The following is a 26,401-nucleotide window of genomic DNA, read 5'->3' as shown; positions in this document are numbered from 1 at the left end:
AGGGACACCATAATTCTGAGCTCCTCTTGCAAATAAGGAAAAACGTTTTTCAGAATTTTGAGAATCCAGAAACAGGTTTTGGTGATGGAATTAACGTGGCTTAAAGAACAGGCCGTTATCAAAGATAAACCCCAGATTCTTGGTAGTACTAATGGGGACAGGTAAATCTCCACACGCTGGTGGCCACCAGCATGAGCTCCATAGATCCCTACTAGAGCCAAAAAGTAGGATCTCTGTTTTATCACCGTTCATCTTGAGCCAATTCAGGCCCAGCCATCTATTAACCACGCTCATGAAGTGGTGGAAACAATCAGCAACTTCTTCCCACTTCTTATGGACGGGGATGATTGAGTGTCGCCGCATAGGAAGTGGCCAGGAAGCCAAAGGAACAAATAAGTATGGCCAATAGTGCTACATACAGATTGATAAGAGTGGGGCTAAGCGAGGAGCCTTGAGGGACCCCGCACGGTAGCTGATAGTAGGGTGCTCTAAAATCTCCACAAGTTACTATAGTGGATCTATCCTCTAGAAAAGACTTCAGAGTGCACAGAGCTGTGCCCCTCACACCCGCTTGGCAGAGACAGTGTGTCATAATTTGAGGAGAGATGGCATCAAAAGCTGCTGACAAGTCCAATAGCACTAAGATGGCTCTAAGTCCCTCATCAACTAGTTTCTGAATAGTATCCGATGTAGTTATGAGGGCCAATTCCATGCTATGAGCTTTCCTAAGGCCGTGTTGAGTAGAGTCTGACCTACCCGAATCTTGGAAAAATTTGGCAAGTTCTTCATTAATATGTTTTTCAAAGATTTTAGTTTGAACAGGTCGCAAAGCCATAGTCCGAAGATTCTTAGTCATTTGCTTTACCATCGAAATTCTTTTTCAGAGGGACCACCGTTGCTTCCTTCCATGAAGTGGGGAGGGCTCCCGTAGGCAGGACCTCCTGAAAAATCAGATCAAGGGCTGAGGAGACTAGGTCAGGGACGAGCTGTAAAATATGCAGGGGACAATGGTCACTAGGAGAGCCAGACTTAATAGTCATCATAAGCTCTTGAATTCTCTCCAGTCGTAGCGGCTGAAAATTAATCAGCATGGGGCTGTCATCCTCTATAGAACTGTTTAAAGACTCATATGAATCCAATACTACTTCAGATTGAGTGAATTTGCTGAACTTTACTTAAAAAAAAGGGTAGACACCTTGTTGCAGAAGTCTTGGGAATTCTCAACTTCTGAGGGTATGACAGGAGTTGTAAGGGAGCGTACTACTTTAAAAAGTTCTCTAGGAGAATTAATGCTTCCTTAATTTTCTGTGAATAATACTCAGTTTTAGCTTTGTTAATCGCGTCTTTATAAAGACTAAGGATAGCTCTGAGCTTTGCCTTTTCTATAGGCTAGTCTAGTTTCCACTTCTGTTCTTGTTGGCGGTATTTTCTCTGCAGATTTTTAAGGTAATTGGTAAACCAAGGGTCGCTGGCATTTTCCCTCTGTGAAAATCGAGGAGATTTAAGTGGGGCCAGCTGATCAATAGCTATTCTAATCCCCTGATTGAACCTGTCTGTGACAGATAAAGGGAGCTCCTTTGTTGCTTTCCAGCCCGAACCAGTGCTGGTCTTAATTGTAAATCCTTAATGCTATTCCAATGCCTCACTGGTTTCAGGGATGGACTGACGACTTGAATGGCAGGTAAATTCATCAAACTGAAGGTAAGGAGTTAGGTTTCAGTCCAAACCAGCACCTTTTTGTGTAACAGAGCATGATCATTGTTTCGAGCAAATATCCCATCGAGAAAATGGCCTGCTCTTTGAATGGCTGTCGTGATTTTCAAGTTCCAATCAAAATCTGCCATGAGATTAAAGAACTCGTTGATATGAGGGTCCTGACTGTCATCAAAATGGATGTTAAAATCACCTAATACTATGCATTTAAAAGTCGTAGTTATTGGCTCAATTATAGATGGCCAATGATGCAAAAAAATAAAGTGAGAACCCGGAGGTCGATAAATCAACAGCCCCTCAAACAGCGTAGTATTCCTCTGACAAATTTTAAAACAAGCACCCTCGCATATCTCCGATGCAACACTTATGGCTTCCCACTGACAGCAGAAAGTGGACCTTAAAATCATCGCCCCCCTGTGGTTCTGTCGATATAAAAAAAAAAAATTGCCATGAGGAGTTGCCGCTAAGAAATCAGGGCTAGAGTCTTCTGTAACCCAGGTTTCCGTAGTAAAAAGTCAGTCCAAGTTATACTGATCAATCAAATCTTGTATTTAAGTTTTATGTTTGATCAGGGAGCATGCATTGATCAGAACACAGATCATAGAATTTGTGGCAACAGGCTCGATCCCTCACATATCGATCTCTTTGTGGCTTTGTTGTGTCACGTGAGGCATGCAATGGGGGACGAGTGGTAATGGGTAGTGACCTAGATGACAAAATGCAATGTTCACACCTCCACCCTTCTTAAAGATGTGATCTGAGCAGTTAAAACATAAATATTTCATAGAAAGCTTCAGCCATGTGAGCTAGACAGGATGGTAAACATGGCAAGAACGCTCAAAATGTCTTCTCAGTTTACAACCAGAATGCCAACATTAGACCTATTTTCTACTCATTCCGTCTGAGTGTAGTAAATAGTAAGCGTACAAAGAGATTTTCTACACCAGTAAGTTCAGGTCATGTACCTAGGGTATCTTATCTCATGAAATTTATATATGGATATTGATTATTACATTGTGCACAGATTCACTAGATTAGAGTATTTACCTACAGTCCTGGTCAATATTCTTCAGAATGTTGCATATGACCCAAAATGCTGGTTGTTCACACTCGAGCTTGTGAAACTGATGTAGCTAGAAAAATTTATCACAATAAATGTTTAGATATTCGCTACAAAAAGTCTGTTTATTTTTTCAAATAATTTGTAATCTTCTTTGTTAGACCCGTGGGATGTGGAATTCCTATTGCTTGACTCCCAGGGTAAATTGTTCGGGGTTAAAGACACAAAACGTTCATATTTATTATGTCCTGTGGACAAGCAGGCTCAAGTTGTAGCACAAATCCATTGGCTACCAGTTCGCTGTACCACATTATGTACCTATGAAAGAGCATTGTCTACAGTTGAGGTAAGATGTGTACCCGTATGTTCATGCTGTTCAAACTTGGATTTATAGGTCTTTAATGCAAAGTCTTTATTAATAGGATAAGTGCTGTAAGGAAATGCTGTGAGCTCGGCTTGCACGACTGACAGAAGACCCAGCAAAAATGTACATAGGTTTGCACCGGTATACAAAGTTTAACAATTTGAAGCTACATACAGTGCTCCCAGAATTCTCTCTGATTAAATGCAAATACTCTCAGAAGCCTGAAATCAGGATTGATGAATCTTTGATTTCAAAATAAAATTTATACAAAAATAACAACTAGAAGAAAAATAATTTGCTAAACTGGTACCATTTCTTTGAGGCATTCTTAGTCAAATGTGTTTGATGCTTGCTAGTATTTCCTAAAAACATTAATAATGGGACAGTAGTGTAAAACTAGTTTTGGAAAGATTATGGGAAACACGAAAACAGACGAACGTTGGCAAATACCATGAGGCGGTGGTTGCCAGCCTTTTAGTTTTGTTAACCTGTGTTTTGTTTTGACATTTTCTTTTCTTTTTTTCTTTTAGACATTATTGTTGTAGGAGCTGCAGGGCCCGCACCAATGTGACAAAGACATTGGCTAAAATCAAAAATGCTTTTTTGTTCTCAAAAAGCAAATATTGCGATAGTAGACTCCGGAACAGAAGAAAACTATTTTGTGTGCAGACGTGCTTCTTGTGAAAGAGCAGAATACAGTCCCTCATAGTCCTGAAGGTGACGCTCTCGCTCTCTTGCTCTCTCAATAACAGACGTCATTAGAGACCCAATTAAATAAATAGGATTGGAAATCATACTCTTTTGTGAACTGCATTTTGTGTGACCAAATAAGCATGGGTACATACGAGAATCTGCTGAGCGTTTGAAAGTTCACTTTCCCCAAAACCCTTTTTTTCCCCCTACACAGGAAATTTTTTGTTACTTCGGCACTTGACAGAAGTAAAGATGCATTGTCTCTTTGTTGTAGGAGTTTAGAGAAGAGTTGGTAAAAATCCTGAAACAAGCAGGTTTGAAGTGGCACACAGACCAGCATATTTGCGTAAAGTTGGAAAAGTCAGGGCACTGCTTGAATACAAACGCTGCTCTAATATGAGTCTTGGCATAATTCAGTGAGAATGCTGCCACAATTGTCGCCTTGTTGCCTGAAACTAAAGGGATAAGTGGATTTTGTTTACAGCACAGATAGATTTATGAAGCATCCCATTCCATGAACAAGCAGATATTTTATACATTTTGACACCCCTGGGTTCTATTTGGGAAGCCCGGGGGCAGACAGGGGCTACTAGGCCGCAGCTGTGTGGGGCTGAGTTTTTTTGCCTCTACTCTCCAGGGGTTTCCCCTACTTCAGCTCTGCAAAGTGGACCAAATAAAACCCTTCCAAAACTTTAAGCTTTATGGTAGGGATAGAGATCTCTCATAGGTTTCTCAGGGAGTTAAATGTGGAAGTACATAGGCTCCGCACTGAACACTACACCTAGAAACCCAGTAAGATGATTGTCTAGCCTAGAACGACTCCTTAGAAAAAGACAAGTACTTTATTATACCAAGAAACACATTACTATACACTGCAATCGTGCCAGATATTCAACTTCTAGGAGCAAGCGAGTCCCTTGCGATTCAGAGTGGGGTCCAAATTGAGATTCTGTACCAAACACCTTTCTCCCTGGTGTTTTAGGGTTTCTTATAACATAGTCTCTATATTTCGGTGCAATTCTACCAATGTGCCCCACCCCACAACCTCTCTTATCATAAAGTCTCATTTGGGATCTTGGGCCTGGATAGTTTTGTACCAGTTTCCTTCTGGACCCGTATGCAGTGAGTTCACCTGCAGTAGACTGTGAGCGAATCTAGTGTGCACAACACACGAAAGTCCTGCTGACATATGGCCACAGCAAAATCTCTGGCGGGCCGGCAGGAGGAGAGAGTGCTTCTAACATTTGCCTTCTTCCAGGCTCAGGCTCAGGCTCTTGGTTGTCACAGGTGAGTCTTAAAGGATCAGAAAGCCAGTTGGTGAGTGTCATGCTAGAGCTGGGGTGGAGGCTGGTTGACAGTCCTTTGCTTCTAATGTATGGCTCTGGTGGCGATGACTTGTTCTTGGCGAGATGCTATGGCACATTGGCAGTGATTCGATTGGGCACTGAGATCTTTGGTTCTGTGTCTGCTGGGTGCTACGGTGTTTCCAGGCAATTCTTTCATTCTTCAGCGCAGTGCTTTACACCCGGGCACTCTTAGGTCAATGCGAGGTATGCTACTCACAGTGAATTCTTTGGCAGGTATCGCAGGATTGCTTCTCAGCAGTTGGGGCTGCACACTATCGCTGGTACTGCATTCTTGCCATCTGGTGTCACCATCACACAGTAGCCTATCCTGATTTCAAGTGGGCCGAGCAGTCACAAGCACTGTGTAGTTCCACCCGCCTGCAAAGAAAATATAGATTTCACATTTGTTGTACAGGCCTTATCCTATTTGGAAAGATGGTTTAACAGCCTATAAAATAGGCTATATTGGTCAATGCAACGCATTTGCTTTAAAAATAAACTCTTGAAAAATAAAATAAAATTATACAGTAGGCATCAGAGGTTTGAGTGACACCAGAAGAAATACTCTTTCACTAACCTTTTTTACAGAAAATTAAGAAAACAAGGATAATGTAGCCATGTGGACTGCACACATGTAAGGCAGAAAACTGACAGTGCATCTTTTAGGATTCCCATTCCTCCAGTATCCCATCATGCTTGGTAAATGGCACTTGCTCGGAATCTTTTTTTTTTTTTGTATAGTTTCCCCTAACGACGGAGTCAAAGGAAATTAATAGAGGAACATTAACTTTTTCTTTTCCACCAGCAACAAACGAAACAAAAAATGAAAATTATGTGAAAAGGTTTCTCGAGGAGGCATGCCCTACCTGGGAATCTGTTCCAGAATCTGAATTGAGGCAAAGGTGTCTTATAAAGGTGTGTACAGGCCTCCAGGCGGCTGCTTTACAAATCTCCTTAAAGGAAACATTTCTTTATAAGCAACAGTAGCGCCTTACCTCTTGTGGAGTGAGACTTTGGTTTGTCGGAAAACATTTTGTTTGCTTTCTTGTAGCATAAGAGGATACAAGAAGCTATTAATCTTGTATAGTGGTTGCTTACAAGTGGCCATAGTGTAAAGGGCCAAAGTTCATAGACTTTCTTATAGCTTTTGATTCTTGTAGATAGAGTTTAAGTAATCTAAAGAATTCAACGATCTTTCTCTGTCAGAGTTGAGGATTCAGAAAGAGCATTGTAAGGTAATAGTTGGATTTACCTGGAAATCCAAAATTACCTTCGAGAGAAACTTCAGTTGCCTCCGCATAACTATTCTGGCTTTATGAAATACTGTTCAATTCATGGGAGTACAGTGTCCAAGTTAGCGTTCTTGATTCTGATAGACAGTAATTAGAATGTCTCATTCATTTGTCACATTACGTATTCAAAATTCCATTTTCGTCTTATGCAGTAAGGATTATGCACAGTAATGTTGTATTTCTATACAGATTAGCATATAAGACTTCGCTCAAGCATTTCTCTTTGTTTCTTGTTCATGCAACAGTGTTTTTATGATTCTCTCAAATACTCATTTTGCATTTCAGTTCACCAATCCTAACATGAAAATTCTCATTAGCTAAAAGGCTTGTGTATTTACTGTTCTGAACAAACTTCAAGATTTTGCCACGTTCATCATTAATATGAATAGTACTTGCACCATTCACACATTTGACAGCCCACTTCGCTGAGAGTGAGAGGAATACACCAACGCAGAGGAACTGTTTCAGTGTGGTACAGCAACTCACTCCCATGGAGCATCGATAAATCTGAAGAGTGTATCGAGAATCTAAAGAGTGTATAGGGGTGGATCTGAGGTGGCTTCTGAGGCTTAAAGTCTGAAAAGACACCTCAGATCTTGCACAGTTTATCCTCAAGCACCTGTAACAATGTGTCTTTTCCTTACTATTCTCCTGGCTTGGAGATTGTTCCGATGTCTGAATCATTTTTTCAAGGAAAGGAAATGTGTTTCACAAATAAAAAGTTCCAGTTTATGCAGTAATATCCCTTTTCAGATTAATCTAGTTTGTTAGTTTTAATTGACTATTTGAAATTCACTACTGCCACAGAAGGCCCCAGGAAAGCCACAAACCAGGGGACACCGCATTTGTTTTACTAACAGTACGCATACTAATTTCTGAGTTCTTTTTGACAGATGATCCCAGCTGTTCTAGAAAGAAAATATTATAATTAAGCATCCTCTTGTCTAGAATAATATAGAAGCTGGGAGTAGGTCCCCTCTTAAATATTAAAAGATTAACTTTACCCTTGACGAAATGTTATATAAAGGAGGCAGATGATTAAGTTAGCATTGTAAATGCTAAAAGTAAGACATAAACAGCAAAAAATTGCATACTACTTTTGATAATGGGACAGTATTTTGAGTTCATATGTAAGAAAACCTGTGTGCGCACGCATGCACATCTTTATTTTGTGAGCAAAAAAGTTGTAAATCGAAAAACGTTATTACAGTGAAGTAAAACAAATGAATGTGTAATTAGTACATTTGCTTAGCTTGTGGTTCAAGCAGAACTCATTTCCTAAGCATAAAAAAGTGATAAATCAACATTTAAATGTAATTTTGTCAGTAACAGAACACGCATCGACTCTGATTTACAATCTAGGCATCATGTTGCTTCTGCAGCCACTAACAAAAGGACTACATGAGTCCATCAGAAAAAACTCAGTGGGGACAAAAAATTAACATTGCACCCATCCACAAAATACAATGGGATGGATGAATAGTCCATCTGAGCGATTTTAACTCTGAAAAAACAATGAAAGCCACTGACTGAGGTGGCGGACCCAAAACCCACTATTGAGGTACTATTTCTTACATGTCTATTTCTAAAGTATTGGTGAACTGAGATCTACCACGCTGCGTTAGCTGTCTGTAGCAAGAGCTTAAAACAAGGCGTAGTGGTCAATGAAATCATTCTATGCTGAATCAGTCACTGGTGGTTTCCGCATTGATGGCTCTGTCAGTAACAAAGATCTTCTTTGTACATCCGTTGGAAAATAATTCTTTGTACACAAAATCGAGGTGAGCGATTCTGATCTGTTTAAAGTGGGCATGGAACTATGCTGTGACTCATATGCTCTTGGTGGCTGATTGAAATTGCATTCTTTGTTTGGTCTTTTGGTAGACTAGTGTAGCATGTTATTGATCTTGACATTTTTTTTTTCTCGCCTGTTTTTATTAAGGTATTGATGTGCATATAAAAGATAACCGGGGATTCACATCGCTGGATATCATGAAGGAGGTGCCTTCCCAGAAGAGCCAGCAAATTGCTGCGCTTATCCAAGGTACACGTAGAAAGTTGAACAAGTTGTTGACATTCTTTACATGTAAAAATAGCTCCCTGGCATGTTCCTCCTTCAGCTTCACTTTATCGTATTTCTGGTTATGGGTAAGGTTGTAATCTATTATCTTTTTCCCATTCCCATGAAACATCTGTTTTCATAGAGCAAATTATTAATATCTTAATTACGAAAAATGCGGTGCCGCTTCGTCTGCATCGGGTACTTTACCCTAACGTTCCTGGCTTCATAGGCATTTTCTAACCTACATTAAGTTGAAGTTGCTGCTGACTGAAAAATAATTATAGTCTTCTGAGGTTCATTTATTAGCCCCTGGGACGTTAGTGGTGAGCTTTCAGGATACATTATATTTTTTTGTCTGCTATTTTCTTGTATCTATGACAGTATTTATGAAAGATGCATTTAGTACATGGTGCATTGTGATGTTAGTACCTAAAGTATATTTGTTGCTGTATTTCCACATGGTTGCATTGGGTTTTATTGGTGTGATATGCACTAGAAGAAGACAAGGTAGCCATATTCTTATTTTGTGAATATTAAGAAGTTAAGCTGTCTTCCAGAGCCCCTCATCAGCATTTATAAGCACTTGAGTAGTCCAGCACATTGGCATGGCCTAGAGAACTTTAACAAAAATATATTTAAACATGAATGACTGCACACATACCTAAAACCTTTCTAGAAGGTAGAAAGGAGGGCCACCAAAATAAATAAAAAGATTTGCAGCTTATTAATAGGCGAAAAGTGACAGAAATTATATGTGATTTTAATTTATTTTTAAAAAATCCAATTTTGGAAAATTATAAATAAAAGAAAATCTTTCATAAAGTTTTTTTGAAAAGGAATTAAGTACACTTACTATTAAATTAAATGTTTGGTTGAGGCCAACTTGACTGGAGTCTGCGGCTCCACAATGCATCCTGAATCTGCCATTTTCAAGAAACTCAATGTTCAGCTCACATGTAAAGGATGAAATGAGCTTCATGAAAATGGAAATTAAACCATATGAGTGGTTGGTTGATAAAACTTCTTCCTTCGGAGGACTAAATGTCATATTAACTACTAAACAGAATCATACCTATTCCATGTATGCCCTCAAGGTGAAGGGGAGGCCAGCAACCATCTGTGGCCACAGAAAATTCTGATCCACCACCAAACAATAACTTCTCTCCTCTCTGTTATTCCTGCTTGGGGAAATATGGTTAATTGTTCACAATGGATTTTCTCTTCATTAGAAATATAGTACTTTTATACCACCAAAGAAGACATATTCTTGTCATCAGGAGTTCACTTTGAAGGGAAGTGAACATCTTACAACAGAAGCATGCAGAGGAGAGTTTTAATCTCCAAAATGTAACAGGAATTTGTCCCTGTTACTTTCTGGTTTGAAAAAAGGATACAAAAGAAAAACTCTGACCTATTTGCAATCTCAGCGTAATGAACAAATAAGGAGATAAAAATTCTGGATGCTGGCATTACATCAAATTTACCTTCAATCAGGGTGACAGCGTGAGTATGATAGACCTTCAGGGTGCCTACATTCACTTCCTCATCATAAAAAAGCCTCAGAAATTCATACGTTTTGTATTGTACCACTTCTTCTGCAAAGGCGTTCAATTCGGACTCAAGTCAGCTCCTAGAACAGTCACAATGTGTATGTAGTCATCTCACCACATCTGAGGAGACAGAAAATCTAATTCTATACCTTTTTAGATGATGGGCTAACAAAGGTGACATCAACAGAAGAATTTATGAATGATTTTTTAATATGTTGGAACACCCAGTCCCTATTGGGTCTTAAAGTGAACCTTGAAAAGTCGACAGTCATTCTATCAAACAGGGCACAGTTGAACTGCAGACAGGAGAGTGTCACTTTAGGCAGCTACAGAATAGTACATTGCTAATTCAGTGACGCTAAGAGCTTCTTGTACCAGTCATTAGAGAAAGGAGATGGAAGACCTCATATTTGTCTCACACATCACAAGAGGGTACACAAAATGTTCAAGCAAAGAAAGAACATATCTAGAGTTTCCTGTTTTAGGTTTAAACCTGGAGTAAGTGAAAAACACAACCGAAAAGAAAATGCCCCACATCAGTGTAAAGATTTGAAAACTGATGAACACTTCCACGAGGATGCCCTGCCAAGTCACGGCCGATCTGTCTGCTAGACGGGGCTGGGAAGGTTCTAGAGAAAGTTCTGCTTAATCACCTCCAGGGGTGGGTTGACACCCAGGATGTGATAACAGGAGTGCAAGCGGGCTTTCGCTTTGGGGTTGGAACCATCGACCAGATCATCCGTCTTTACCTGATCGCATTTAAGTTCACATAGTTCAGGAGGTCCTCACTGTGCCTGGTTTTTATCGATCTGAAAGCTGCCTTTGTAGATAGGGGTAAATTATGGAAGTCATTATTAGGCTTAGGTGTTGATGCTCCCCTAGGGAAAGCCATAGTAGCACTGCATTCAGTCAACATGGCTAGAGTGAGATACAGGATAGTGGGGAATTCACAGACCCCTTTCAGGTACAAAAAGGTGTCTGGCAAGGCTGTGTCTTGGCACCCCTACTCTTTAGCATTTTTGTGAACGATGTGCACCAATTCCTTCGAGGGGAGCAACTATAGATGTCCCTCTTGTAGCCGAAAGGAGGGTTCCAATACTATTAATCGCAGATGATGCAGTCCTTATGGCATGCACTGAAAACGCGGCCCATAGGCTCCTCGCCCACTTTAAATACTGCGAGGAGAAATCATTAACCATCAACTGTAATAAGACCATGGGGAAGACTTTGCAGCCCTCCCATAGCCTACAGAGGAAATTAACGATCAATCATGCCCCAATTGAGGTTACCAAGCACTTCAACAACCTAGGTGTGGGGTTCTCTGAGAACCTAAGCTGGGACTGCCAAGTTCGGAAGGCAGCCATAACCCTTAAACACGCAGCTGGGGCTATATTGAGAAACAAGCACAAGGCCGGTGGCCAAAGTATTAGTATTATCCTAGAGAAATATGTTCGGAAAGCAGTAGCTGCAGCACTCTAGGGAGCAGAACTCTGGGGATATACGAATATTAGAGTGCCACAGGATGCTGAGAACAACTTTCTGAGAACCCTGTTGGGGTTGGGGCAGGGAACCCCCCTGAAAGCCCTCTTTGCAGAATTAAACCTGTTACCGATATCGGAGCTCGCAGCCCCAAAGGCCAATACTGTATTGAGTGAGGCTAGTTTGTAACCCTAGGGCAGCAGTATACCTAGAAACCTTGGAACCTTGCGTACAATGGATCCGGGGGCGCTCCTGGGAAGCTCATGTTAAAAAGACTCTGGGGAATCTCCGGTTGGAGGACCTATCGGCGGACCTGGGTAGAGTCAGTAAGGATACGGTGGGCCTGGTAAAAGGTCGGTACCAGGAATTCAACAGGATGTGGTTGTACCGGGAACTTAGACCTGACTAGATCACACATTATTACTTTAATAATGTTCATGAGATAGTCCTCCAGGCATATGTTGTATCCTGAATTGAAGCAGACCCTTTATTTGAAATGCAGGCTGGGAGTGCTGCCTTTAATAGGTTATCTGGTTCGCACTTGCAGGCTGGCAGCAGGTTTGGCGTTCTGCGACTGTACTATGACTGTTCAATGTGGCTCATTTGACCCTAGCCTGTAAGAAATTTGATGAGGCAAGGCGCCAGTGGCTCCTACCTCTTCTTAAGTCCAATGGAGCAAATTGCGCCAAAATTGCACTTGCACTTTGTATGAGTCCGGATAACATGAGCGAACAGAACTTGATCGCTTCATATGTATGGGCCACTTGGCCCCGGTTAAGGGAATTGCCAGTTAAACTAGGGAAGGCTGATCCATAAAATCCTATAAGACCCAATAGGGCCCCAGGCGCTGGGGGTGAGATGGAATTATGGTTTTCCCACACTAGCACAAGGCCTTCCGTTTCTTCATTGCTGCTAATATAAAAACGCTGCGAGCACAGGCACTTTTCTTCTGCGCTGCCCCCACCCCCAGCGAAGGTTAGGCACTGTCAAGGGGCTGCCTCTCTCTTAAAATGTGTTGGGGGGAGGAGGGAGTGTAGCGGTTTATTAATTATTTATATTAACTGTTCCGGGTTTTACAAGTAATGGACTTACTAGATCAGTGTTGATTGCTGCTAATATGTTTTTAAATCGTGATTTTGGTTTTATATGGATTTAAGTACATTGTTGGGTGTATTGTTTTAGATTATTGTCAGGCTTTTGCTGATACAATTTAATAAATCTAAGATAAACACTTGCACATCCACAAACTAAAATGTCTTCCAAAGAAAGTGAAAGTTACTGAGAATGTGTCTTGGTTCTTCCAAAGGGGACCAACACAATGTAACTTTGTTATATGAACCAGCAGCAACAAGGACCTGTCTGTAATTAGTGTGCTTGCATTTTGTTGTTTAATGTCACTAAGATGTTGATTCTTTTTCCTTTTTTATTTCAGGTTTAGTAAAAGGTGCCTGATTTAGAAGCACTTAATTTTTTTAAAACGTCCTCATAGATTTCCACTGTGACTAAGGGGGCTTTAGGTTAGTGGCAGGAGGGGGAGACCATCCCGTATCCCTATTGGTGTCCCCTGCCCGGCACGCCCCCCAACCTTCTGCTGTATTCAGCCAAAGTGACGCTATTTACGATTCCCCCTCAGGACATCACCAGCCTAAGACCTCACCACGCAGTCCAAAGACTGGTAGCGTCTTTTGTGGGATCTTATAATCATAGGACTCCACTTTTTTCCCGATGTTCCTAAACACCTGTCTCTTGACAACTATTCTCCCAGAGGAGCCAAAACTCATCTCTTTTATTTAATGGACCACTACATTCTAGACAGCTCTGTTTATTAATTGACCTCACTCATTTCTGCATGGTAGGGGTTGATGGGTTGACCCATTTTAAACAGATTTCTCGTCTAGCTAGTCATATTAGAACGAAGAGCAAACAGCTTAGATGACTAGTTAGCAACTTGTTCAGGCTTTCCCTGTTCAGCCCCCCAAAGATTATCATCAGTAGGCTTAATCCAGCTCAGAACGGAATATCATATTTAACACCCTTTATATCGGGTTCCAAAAAAAGCCCAATTTCTGGCACTGCCGGAACATGTGGATATCATCCGCCTTCTCCTCAGCACATCGAGGGCAGCATTTTTTAACCCTTCCCATCGATGTTATCCTTTCCGGCGACCAGTATGCCCGATGCAGGGTAAACAAATGGTTCTTCTTCAGAGAAACTGGTTTAACTGTACCCCAAAGTGTAGCCATAGAATCCTGCCAAAGAAGAATGATATCTAGGGTGGGCAGCTCTTTCCCCCACCTCCTAATGGGAAAGAGGGGAAACTCTTCACATGCCTCGATCATCATCCAATACCACAGGGCCACCTCCTTCTGAAAAACCGACCTCTGCAACAATCTTACCTCCCAGATATTCTTCAGGGAGTTGACCCACCTTGCCAGTTGGTAATACTTATACTTTGTTCCCTGCTAGCTCCTTAAACCTAGACCAAGATACCAATGACCCGTCTTCTATAATTTGACCCCATTTTACCACCCCACTCTCCTGGAGAGGGACAGATAGTTTATCTAAAAGGCATTCAGGTGTACCCGCTGTGTTACTGTAGTATGCAATCCCTAAAAGCCCCTGACCTGAAACCATACTCTAGAGCAGTGGTCTCCAAACTTTTTAATGCCACGCCCCCACAGTTGAAAAATAAAAATCATTGGGCCCCACTTCAGAATTTTTCACAATTATTTTATAAAGATAGCAATGTTTAAATATGTCCAGGCATATTTAAACATGGCAGTTAAGTACTGTTACCTTTTAAAAAATGCAATAACATGTTTGTGCTTAAAAAAACAAAAAACTGTTACCTGTGTAATGCTTCTTTTGGCCAGAGCCTGGTGCCCCCCCGGGATGACTTGAGGCCCCCCCCCATGGGAGCCCACCCCCCCCCAGTTTGAAGGCCTCTGCTCTAGAGGCTGCAGTCAATATTTTTAAACAAATCTTTTTGAAGTATTTAGGGTGACCGCACTTACCCAAAAAATTATCTCCTGGTCTTGCTAAGAAATGAGTCATTGCCCTAAAAAAAGGGGTGTAATCTGAACTATCGTTTAGGAGAGCATTTACATTTTTTAGTTGGAAGGCCAGACAATATTTAAAGTAATCTAGAGTTTGAATACCCCCATACTACTTCTTCCTGCACAGTGTTTTCCATGCAATACGTGCACCCTTGAGGCCCGTATAAATGAGGTCAAATCACCCTGCATTTTTTTAAGCCAGCTCGACTTAAATTCAAGATGGATAGTATTAAACAAAAACTTAAATTTTGGTACGATGGACATCTATGGTATTTGACCTCCCTATAAAAGATAAACGGCCATATCTTTAACAGTCTCCTTGTTTCTGCCCATACTTAATTAAAATTGACCTTGGCAACCTCCAAGTTGGCCGTTATTTGCACCCCCAGGTACCTTATCTCTTTCTTAACTAATGGGCTGTTGTAGGCGGTGTTCCAACACATGATTTCTGTTTTCTCTCGATTTACTAGATAGCCTGCGAGTGTGCCAAATTCCTCTAAAGAGAATAAATATACTTGGAAGGGAACCCACTATATCCCCAGTATATACCATTAAATCATCCGCATAAAGTGCCACTTTCTTCACCCAACTGTTAATTTGAAAGGGCAGGGAGAGCGGGCAACCTTGCCAGGTGCCTCGCCCGATCTTAAATTTGTTGGATAGTTTATCATTGATCAGAGTTCTGGTGGTAGGGTTCTTATACATATCTTGAAATGCTCTAGTAAAGACATTTCCCAGCTGGTAGACCTCCATCATCTTCTGCAGAAAGAGACAACTAACCCTATCGAAGGCCTTAGCCGCATTGAAAGTAAGAACCGCTAAAGGGGTGTTCTCAAAGTACTAAGTCTATTGCACCTAGTAGATCATGTGTAAGCTCATGGAGTTGTCTTCCCTTAACAAAGCCTTTCTGATCTTCATGAACCAGAGGAACTAACCTCCCTCTCCAGGCTTTTGGACAGAATATGCGTATACAGTTTGTAATCTGAGTTCAGTAGTGAAATGAGTCTGTATGATTCGCATTCTGCCGGATCTTTCCTGGGCTTCAGGATCAAGCTGATTATAGCTTCTTCCCACTAGCTTGTCCTGAAGATGGATATGTAGCTCATTTGGCAGGCTATCTAGACCTGGGGCTTCCCCCCTCGTCAGACTCTTAATTGCCTCATTCACCTCTTCCATCTCTATCCTTGCCTCCAGCTCCTGTCGTTGCATCCCATCTAGGCTTGGAAGATGAATACCCTTCAAAACATTTTTTATCTGATCCTCCGAAGCTTCCAGGTCTTCTGTGTAACGTTTTTGGAAGAAAGACATGAAGGTGTCCCCTATATCAGATTCTTGCATACAATTCAAACCGGTATTTGTGTTTCTGATAGAGGCTATATAGTTCTTTGGACAATCTGGTTTTATTTTTCATGCGAACAGTTTACTGCACCCGTCTCCATACTCATAGTGTGAAAACGGACTACTTTCCCAATTTCTCCTGTTTTTAATTTCCAAAAACAACTCTAAATTCGCTCTAGCACTCTTCAGTTGGGAATCCACCATCATCTGTAGTTGATTATCTTCTGACGTTGAGTTGGAATATAGGGATTTTTGTAACAGACCTATAGCAGACTCAAGCCTACTCAAGTGGTCCTTCTCTGCTTCATGCCTGTATGCTGCCAAGCTAATTAATCTGCCCCTTATATATGTCTTATATGCATCCCAGACCACCTGTAAGGAGGTGGATCCATAGTTTATAGAAAAAAAAATGCTAGTGCCCCACTTTAAATTCCCAACTACTAATTCGTCAAAAAATAATGCCTGATTCACTGTCCATCTAGGGCTGACTATCTGGGCTTCAAAAGCAAAATTAAATTTTACAGCCGAATGGGTGGAAAGATGTTCTGGGGCATGACACACAAATTTTACCCTTCTACATAGACTCTTATGCACTAGAAAGAAATAAATCCCGGAGTGATGGCCGTACTTCTTGTTAGAAAAGGTGAATCCAGGACCTTCACCACCTTTCGATCTCCAAACATCGACCAAACCCAGGTCCTCGATAGCCTGCTTCACCCAAAATCTAGTTTTCATAGTATTTACAGTACTCCTGGCAGTAGATTTATCAAACTTAGGATCTAGAAGTACATTAAAATCACCCCCTAGTATGATTAGGTATTCAGACGTCAACAAGTGGTTATATAATTCCTGGAAGGGAACTTGGTCGTCTGTGTTGGGGCCATAATATCCCGCTATTGTAAGCTTTGACCCAAGTATTTCAACCTCAACACTCAACCATCTCCCTTTAAGATCGATGATCAATTTGTCTACCCTAACCTTTAAAGTAAAAAAAAAAAAAAAGAATTGCCACCCCCTTCACCACACAGGATTAATTATTAGTTAAACTATGACCAACCCACTTCACATGAGCAGCACTTCATGTTTTTAGGTCTCATCTAACTATCTTTAACTCCACAAAGGTGCGTTATGGGTTTTGAGGGAGGCATGACGAATCACCTTCAAAACCAAAAGTACTTCTTAGGAGTAAAACAACTTTTAACATTATGAGCCAAATGTGAAATGGTAGGAATGTGCAAAATCACAGATTCTACATTGCTACAAGGTGTAAATGGTTACTTATAGTATTTTTTTTCTTATTCCATAAAACATGAGCTTCTTAACAGACTTCTCTAACCTGGCTTCTCCAATAACCACATCCACCATTGCCAGATGAGATGGTGCTCAGATTTGCTACTATTTACCAACTCCCCAGGTATGGCAAGGAAAATCCATGCAAAACACTTGGCTCACTGCATGGTAGCTACAACCCCCAGGCTGCATTTGTCCCTGACCACGCAAGCCAATCCTCCTCAATAACTGTCTCAAATACATTTTAGACTGTACATACCACATCCTCTATTGAACAGCTCAGGACTAAAGTGATTGAGTTGGCTAAGCGTTATCTTCCCAGCGGCACTCCCAGACCTCATGCAAGCTCCTCACATTACCAATAGAGTCTGTTAAAGCTAACAATTTCAGGATGTGGCTGGCACATAGTTCTGTTCGTGTTATTTTAGGTTTTTGCTTGTTTCCCCTTCATTGTGTAATTGCAGGGCAGATTATCCAGTGCTCTTTGTAGTCCTGTTTTACTCTATCTCACTGATCTCCCGCCTTCCAAACTGGTTCGATAATTCCTGTGACCTAGAGGAAGCACTGGAAATGCTGGCACTTTAGAACTATTAAATGGGTTGTCTTCTGTGTGTGTTTCTTCGTGTGTGAATACCAAACTACCCACACATCACTGGCATTCCTATATAGTTCATATTTATTCAACCCATCAAGCATGAAGCAAACATCCCCTTCTCTGGTGCGTCCGATTTTGATCTGTGTGGAATTTAGGTTTTGTCTGCAGACAAATATTACCTGTTAGTTTGTAAAAGTCCTTTTGTGACCACATTGAAAACTTACTGGGCTTAGAGCTCCTCCTATTGCTTCCCATTGGTTGGCTTTCTTGTCACTCATTTGTTTGCTTTTTTCAATGTCTTTGTTCCTTTCCCTGCGTTTCACCTCCTCTGGATCATAACGACTTTATCATACTTTTGATTGGCTAACTTGTATCCTTCGGCTGTTCACATTCATTGCTTTTCATGTGCTTGTTTTGAAATCTTAACTTATTGCATTTTTTTTCTTTCCCACTTCAAGTATAGCCCACCACCCCCCTGTCCCCACCCCAACCAGTGTGAGGGGGGGAAGAGGGTACACACTCTACACCTCAGAAAATGACAAGTGTGTGCCAGTACATTATGTAGTGGCTTGCAGTCTAGCTCAGTAAGATTGCATGTAGGGGTGCTATATCTTCCTACAAATATAGTAGGACCAACATGAACTTCACACTATAGAGACTCAGTCCACATATACCATTATAGGTGTTGTTTTATTTCAGCTCGCTCACAGTACCACATCCAACCCCATAGCAGAACAGGGAAAATTGTTGACAACCTCGAACATGACGCTCTGATCCCCAAAGGAATCTGTAGAGACAATTCTAACCCTGTTGTTACTTACTCTTGCACGCTCAAAGTAAACACAAGAAAAATACGAAAAGCATTTTGAAACATTAACTGAAATGATCATATTCTTGAATACAAATCATGTGCTGCGATTACTAGCAAGCTGAGACATGCTGAGGTAATCAGCATTGTTAAAATAGTGAATAAGATAAACAGTTCCATGGCATTAGTTGCCAATTTGTGTGTACTCCTACCTGTATCTAATGCTATGTGAAATAGAGCATAGTGAGAGTACCCTCTGCCAGATCATTTGGGATGGTCAAAACACCATACCTTAGTGTTGGGTATCTGGAAGCCAGTATAGGTTATCCTTGGGAGGATGGAGGTCTGAGTCAGCAGCACACCAATAAAACAAACAAGCGACATTGTGTTCTCAAATGTGCGATCATGGAACTAGCTGTTCAGACTTCACAACGTCAGAAATACACATTGATTACCTAAAGTGTGGCAAAGGTTACTACTATAAGAAGAAAAGAAATGTCAAATTTAAGGAGCTGAATCTAAAATGGCAATTGCATGCAAACCACCCGACAGGGGAACCTGAGATGGTCGTGCATAGGCTTTGGGGCCTAGAGGCGTGTCCTTTGTATCGTAATGCGTTATATAGTTATGTGAAAGACTGTAGTACCCCAGCCTTGGTGAGGGCGTGGATGAGGGGGTGTAGAGCATGTCAGTACAAGTCTAGATAGGTATTCAACTAAGAGCTTCTTTCTTCCTATGATTTTGTTTTTAGAGTGGGCTGTTTTGTAGATTCTCTGTTCCATGGCGAGAATATACCTCAGTTTGTTGAATCATAGGGCTATGTGGGGTGGAGACGTTTTTTCCCCAAAGTAGTGCAGTGACATGCTTGGCCCTACCTGCCATGTGTTTGATCAGTGCTAAACTGCTAAGGTCAACTTACCTGGTGTCAGGTCGCATCTCCAGGATAAGGTTCCATGATCCTCTGGGATAGGGTACCCAAGGATTTCTTTCCAGAAGGTCTAGATCACCACTCAGGACCACCATAAGTGAATATATCTGTTCACTGCCCCAGCGTGCCGGTTAGAGAGGCTAACCTGCACTTTAGGTCCACAGAATTTAAATGCTATTAGTACATTTGTTTATAGAGCAACTCTCCTTGTGAGATACTTTGGTGAGTTTTTGGCATCTCCCGCCATAGCCTCTCCCATTGTTTGTCAAAAATTGTAGTCTCAGCATGTTGTTACCATCTGTGTTGAAAGGAGAATTTCTGGCATGATTTGTTATTTTAGTTTGAAATGTACGCTCGGGGCATAAGGGCCCTTCGAACCTGAAAAGCTACAAGCTTGCTTTTTAGAGGGAGTGAAGGTTCTTTGAGCAGGATTGCATCAGTCTGGTACAGTGTCCAGTGTTGCATTTGGAGATATTGGAAGTGGGTTGTTTCAGAGACATAGCATTCTTGTATGCATGTTCAGAGGGCTGTATGCTATGGAAGCGGCACATCAGTTTTTACCCTGTTCCTAGGTTGCTTGTGTTCCAGTTCAGGGAGGACCTGGCTTCTCAGTTCGAGCTGGACTGTTTCCATGAGGAGCAGGGTCAAGACTGACGCGGTCTTGAGCAATTTGCCGGTGGCTGAGATTAATTCAAGCATTTCACCCATCACCTTGTTTTTGCACAAGCCTGATGAGATAAGCATCCAGATAATCCCAGATAGTCTGTAAGAACTCAAGTAAAGTCCAAAATGTCGTCACTTACATGCCTTTGTGAGTATTCTCTCACTTGCTTCGGTTTTCCAAAACGTCTTGCCCTATTTGAGAACTATGTTTTGCTCTTGTAGAGAACATTCTGCCAAAGGAGTATGTACTTTTTGTAGTGTATGTGAGTATTGCACTCCAGTCATCTATTCTTGAGCCAATCTCGGAGATCTCCCCAACCAAGCTCTTGCAATCATGGTTTGAGATTAGTTTTCAGGGAACAAATCTCAAAACGCATCTCGCTAAGAAAGCATTCCATATATTCCTGGGAAATGAAGGCTGTGGTATGCCTCACGGCCTCAGGCGGTTGCTCTCCCTGTTTGCCATCTTCCCCCCTTTGTGAGCTGATTGTGACCACATGTCTGCCTCTCAGTGTTTGTGATGAGGTTTGCCCTGTACCATCATGGTATGGTTGTTAAGTGCACCTCGCTATATGTGGTGCAATTTCCAGAAGGGAGATATAGTCAGAGAGAATGTTAGAACCCCAACCTCTCTATTTTTCTTAGATGTTTTAAGCTTATTACCTAATTGAGATCAGTATTTTAGAATTATTAATCAGACATGTCCTCCTTCATTGGATAGATATTTGATCTTGTTGACTTGTGCTCAGGTGCCCTGGTCTGTTGCTTTACATGTCTTCCAGAGTAAGTTGAACACAGGTTCTTTCTTTCCTTCTTTTCTGTGGTTCTAGCAGTCATCATGACAGACGTCTTTACTCTGAAAATGTCTTCTGGATAACGGGAAATTGTTCCACTTTCCTTGCACACTGTAGAACTGGCCTAACATAGTATAGCCTTTAATAGTTTTTTAAAAAGAGACCAGTTTCTCTTGATAGAACCTGATCTACTTGCAGTCCCGAAAGATTGACCCCCTTCCTAAATTGCTAAATAAAACAAATGTTTTGACATAGTACTTGAATTGGGAATTTGAGAGTGGGACCTTTTTGTATCCAAATAGTTTTTATGATGTAGTTATCAAGTTATGTAAGCTTTGGGTCTTTTTCCTTGGTTCTAGTCTTTTCATTTTTTTCAAGCATTCAGCTACAGTGAAAAATGTACAGGGCCTGGGCTATGTTTTATAGAGTTTTTCCTATTTTGAACCTTCTATATCTGATGTTTTGTATAGAACAAACCGTTGTCACAACAGTTTACTTGAAGGGAAAGAACACTGTAAAGAAATTCTGACTCCAAAGTTTGGCAAGTTTATTCATTGTTTAATAGAAACCTCTGTGCATATCAGCAGCTTGATCCCCAACTGACAGGAATTCACTTCAGGACTTCAATCCTTAGAACCTTCCTTTCTCCAATTTTCTAATTGAAGACGTCCTCTCCAGGAGGAAAAGGGGAAAGCAGTAAAAGGCATGCAAAAAATTTGGTAATGGAAAACTAGTTCTCTGAAGCCCTCATCATATGTCCTTTCATTGAACAGTTAAAACATTAGAAATGACATGAAAGGACAGTGAATCAATGAACAGGGAACACTGAAGAGAGAGAAATCAAAAGATAGGAAAAAAGTGGCAGTCCTGTAAAAATCACTATAAAGCTTTTCTCACTCTGCTGAATGTTTTTACCCTGAATTGGATTCATCATTGTCACTTTGGTATACAAGTTTTTTAAGATCATCTCCAAACCATGCCAGGGCCATCACTTGAGGAAACTTGAGGTCAGTTTCATTACCTCCTTCGCTCTGCCCAGTTACACTTCATCTGCAGTGCCCCATCATCCTGGACAAAGTGCTTTACATCACTTTTCCCTCAGTTATGACCTGGAAGAATTTACAGAATTTGACTACCCACCTCATGTTCCAGCAGTCGTCAGCCTTGCGCTGCTTTTGTTCACTTTAGCCACTGAAATAGGCAATTTGCCGATTTGTAGTGGGGTAATTTGATCTTAAACATGTTTGCAGATCTGATACCTGTGCTCATGACATGCTATACTGAAATCAGTTGTTGGAACTAACTTTTACTTACATGCCTGGACATCTTCGGGGAAGGAAACTTGTTATCCAGCAGGTGCTCCTTCAACCGCCTTGGGTGCACATGTGATGTTAAACTCTGAGGAGGAAAAATGAACTTACTTCAGTAATAGACTGATGACTCATTCTGTACACCCATAATCCTTATCTTAATGTGTTTATGCATGAGGATTGTCCATCTAATATGACTTTGCTCTTCAGGTAACGATTAAAGCGATCAAGCTTTCCTTTGCACTATAGACACACAAAGAGGATGTTATGAGATTGATGTGGTAGTTATTGATAAGCGCCTTCATTTCCTTTGACACAACTTGTACTTGATTGTTTGCGGGCAGGTAGTAAAGGAAACACTCTTTGCACAGTGCATCCATTAAGTTTTCATAGTATAACTTTCCTCATAATTGACTTATTACCATTTTGAATGATAGTCTGTCAACACTAAAGCAAACTTTGTAACTAGGCAAGACATTGCAAGGCCATTGAACAGAATTCACAGGCAAACAGGTGGTGAACAGAGTCTTCTTCATCGCACACAATCCACATTGTCTGATCCTTGCATCAGCCTTCCTATCCCATGTCTGGCCACCTGTTCTAAATACGTTCTTAAGAGTATACATACCTATATGTCACTGGGGGCCTCTTTTTTTCATAATTTTCAATGCCCTCAGATGTTATGCATTTGTCATATCTAATGTTGAGGTTACCTTCCCATTTCTGTTATTCTGCCACGTGAAAGTAACAGCTCAACTGACCCTGTAAGGATCTGATTGAGGGCCAAGCATTAGATATGTACTTCCTAAGGATTTTAATAGTATCATCTTTTTCATCTGTACTAGTTCTTTCCTAATCTATTATATGCAAAAGTGATGGTTTAATTAGATCATGGATTGCTGAGACCACATCAATCTTTTCTTCTCCTCCCTGCCTTTTCTTTTGGTTATAATATTGTGGTGAAAATATAAGCAGTCGGCTATGGTTATTTTTACCTGGTACTTCTATTATCTCAAAGTGATGCTCCCGAAGCTTTGAACATAAATGGCTATGGATGCTGTTGCAGACACCACCCTTCCCGAGGATAGGTTCCCTGTACATTGTTTGCGAACACTGCCCAATCCAGATGAGGTGGAATACACAGAAATGTTGCGGACTTTATTAACTAAAAATGGTTTCAACATGGGAGCAGTTGCATTAGAATTCTTGATGGATACAAAAGCTGCCTGCTACCATTCACCCCCAGACAACATCCTGACCATTATGCATGCGATCCCCGAAAAGATTCTATCTTGCCAGCAAACTCCTCTACAAATTTAGCGTAATCTCACACAACCCACTTTGGTCTGGTGCAGGTGCTATTCTGATGGCACCCACTAATATATCTTTCAAAAGAGTGCTACCTGAGGAAATAGTGGCCTATATAATCTGCATTTGCCTTGGAAAAATGAGCTTTAACAATTTCAGATACAATTAATTACAGAACTACAGCATAAGACTGAGCACTTTTAGTGCAAATAATGGTGTAATCCTCAAAGATATTGCAAGCAAACATCCAAGAACTTGAATGGCGGACCATTTCTCTTTGAAAGATTGTGGAGGCCATTGTTAAACTAAGCATCCTTCTCCTAATCTAGAAGACACCAAAAGAAGTGAAGAAGGTAGTTAATGACCTGGAATTCTGCTTAAGCTCTACTAGATGACTCTTTTTTGAAATCAGGTTTGAGAAATACTGCAGCTTCTTCCAACAAGCAAATAATTTCTTTAATGTTTTGTAGTGGGTGATTGTTACTTCAGATCCAACTGCTAAGGGCTGTCAGGTTTACAGACAAGCATTATTTGCCATTTTGTTTTTATAAGACTATCGGATACAACTACTCCGTTTCCTCTATATTGTCCTTAACAACCATATCCTCAAATATCTGTGGCAGCTCCTTCCTTAAACTAATCAGCACTTTGCTAAGGTACTGTGTGACTGGAGTGGAATTATCCTGAGAACAGTTATGTGCTGAAAACAGTGATCTTCCCCTAAAGTGCCACAAGACATCTTAGGAAACAATTGCGCAACCCATTTGCACCAATCCTGTTCTACCGCCACAACTTGCTTGAGATGACAGAAATTCAAACTACTTTCCAGTCTACTTTAATCGTACCAGCCCAACTCAAATACAGACACACTTACGTGCCACATATATCTTGAACCGTGCATTACTTCTGATGGAAAACACCCTTTAAATTTAGTGAAATTGTTATAGACTGACACTTCCTTAACATTCAGCTCCTGCAACTCAACCAACACTTGACTTAACACCTCAATGAATATGTCCCTAATAATGAAGGAATGTGATACTGATCTAAACTTTTACCTACGCTTACGATAGTACACATGGGAAAGGGCAAATATAGTCATCTTCTGAAATTCTATATATACTACTTACACTTAAACCATGTTCCCCATGTTATTGCACGCCTCTTGTAAAAGTTTATTAACTTCACTAACTATGCCAATCTAGAGTGCATCAGTTTTCCCATTCTTGCAACCTTTGGCAAAGGCCCCCTGTGTACCACATTCCTTGCTGACAGCAGGGCATCCCTTAAAGGAAGCAAAATGTAACTGCCTACCACATCAGTAGGATGCCTATTTACCTTACTTTTCTCTCCCCTACTAACTTCTCAGCTCAAGTGTGTTTGCTGACTGCATAGTTTACTAATTGTCTTCTCTGTTCTTGACTCATTTACTTCTTTTATTAACAACTTTCATTTTCCGGTGACTTTGGCTGTTTTGTTCACTTCATTTACTTTGGCGTCACCCAAAAGTCGCAACTACTCTTTTTTAATTTTAAGATCTGTTTATTGATTACAAAACCAGCAAAGCTGCAGGGACAATAGACAGTATATATCATTATGTTCAGATACTGATATATAGCAACAGAATCTCAGCTGTATTGTGGAATCCGTCAGCCCTCCAAGTGTCCTTTCAGCATATTTGAGAAGCAGCAACAAATTCCAGGTGTTCATTGTTACAGAACAGCTCAAGCAATGCTCCCAATAGGAGTACACAGTTCCCCTGATATACATTCCATTTCCCCCATATTTCAGTCCATTTGTAAGGACAACCCCTACTTTACTATACCGCCCTCTCAGCCTGCATATGCCATTTTATGTCCCTCTTCCATTCGTTCAGGTGCGGTGTTGTTGTGGCCCTCCACACATGAGCTTAAATTCCGTTTGGACATTATTATCCCTAACGTCAGCCAGAGGCAGTCCATACAAGAGAGATCATTTTTAGCCCAGACGTTAAGGAGGCACCATTTTACTGATAGTTCCAAGGTGCCCTTACACACGCTGTTGAGGCAAGTAGTCACAGCCTCCCAATAGTGCTGTAGTATCGCACACTCCCACAGCATATGAAACAATTTTCCTTCATGACCACACTACCTCGGGCAGGTGCATTCTCTGCTTTACCCATTTTAGCCATTGTTATACATGAATATTAACATTGGTGGAGGATTTGTAGCTGTGCTAGGCAAAATATTGAGCGTATGGCCACTTCCCTACGGTATGCGAAACCTTTGGACCATTCATCATTCTCTAGGCCCTCAAGATCCCGCCCTTAGCTCTCTCGCAAATGGGTTTAGGTGCTAGGGGAGTTGTGTAATAGTTTGCGATAAGTGAGCAAAATCGCCTGTCCAGGAATGTAATCATCTAGCAATTTATCTTCAAGTGGGGAGATTCAGGGAATTCTTCAACCCTTGGTACTACCTTTTGTAGGGCATGACAGATCTGTAAGGATCGATAGGTTTCAGTTGGTGCCAATTGGTATTTCCGTTGTAGCTCTGCAAATGAAATTATTTCCCCGTTTCCACAGATAACCCACTTTAGACAGGCTTATTAAATCCCATTTATCAAAACCTCTCTTCGTAGCCAGTTTTGTGGAGTCCCTCATGGAAGTGGCCTGTGTAATTGTCTTTCCAACCTGTAGCTCTTAGTGGGGAGTGCATGATCACAGTAGGGCTGTGTAAGGGTTTGTTGCTTGGTTCGCCATTCCATAAGGTATTCC

General features: G+C 41.1%; 1 protein-coding gene across 8 annotated transcripts in view; it reads left to right on the top strand.

Annotated features, from left to right (window-relative positions):
- The window catches only part of ANKS1A (ankyrin repeat and sterile alpha motif domain containing 1A), an 823,551-nt gene that overhangs the window by 326,474 nt on the left and 470,676 nt on the right, over positions 1-26,401 (top strand). For all 8 annotated transcript variants that reach the window (XM_069238819.1, XM_069238817.1, XM_069238816.1 and 5 more), the window contains one exon: positions 8,411-8,512. In XM_069238819.1, coding sequence (XP_069094920.1) covers positions 8,411-8,512 — 102 coding nt within the window. The remainder of the gene's footprint in view (positions 1-8,410; positions 8,513-26,401) is intronic.

Source organism: Pleurodeles waltl, chromosome 6, assembly GCF_031143425.1.
Source record: "Pleurodeles waltl isolate 20211129_DDA chromosome 6, aPleWal1.hap1.20221129, whole genome shotgun sequence".
NCBI lineage: Eukaryota > Metazoa > Chordata > Amphibia > Caudata > Salamandridae > Pleurodeles > Pleurodeles waltl.
Note: the sequence above shows the minus strand (reverse complement) of the source record. Positions and strands in the feature narration are given on the sequence as shown.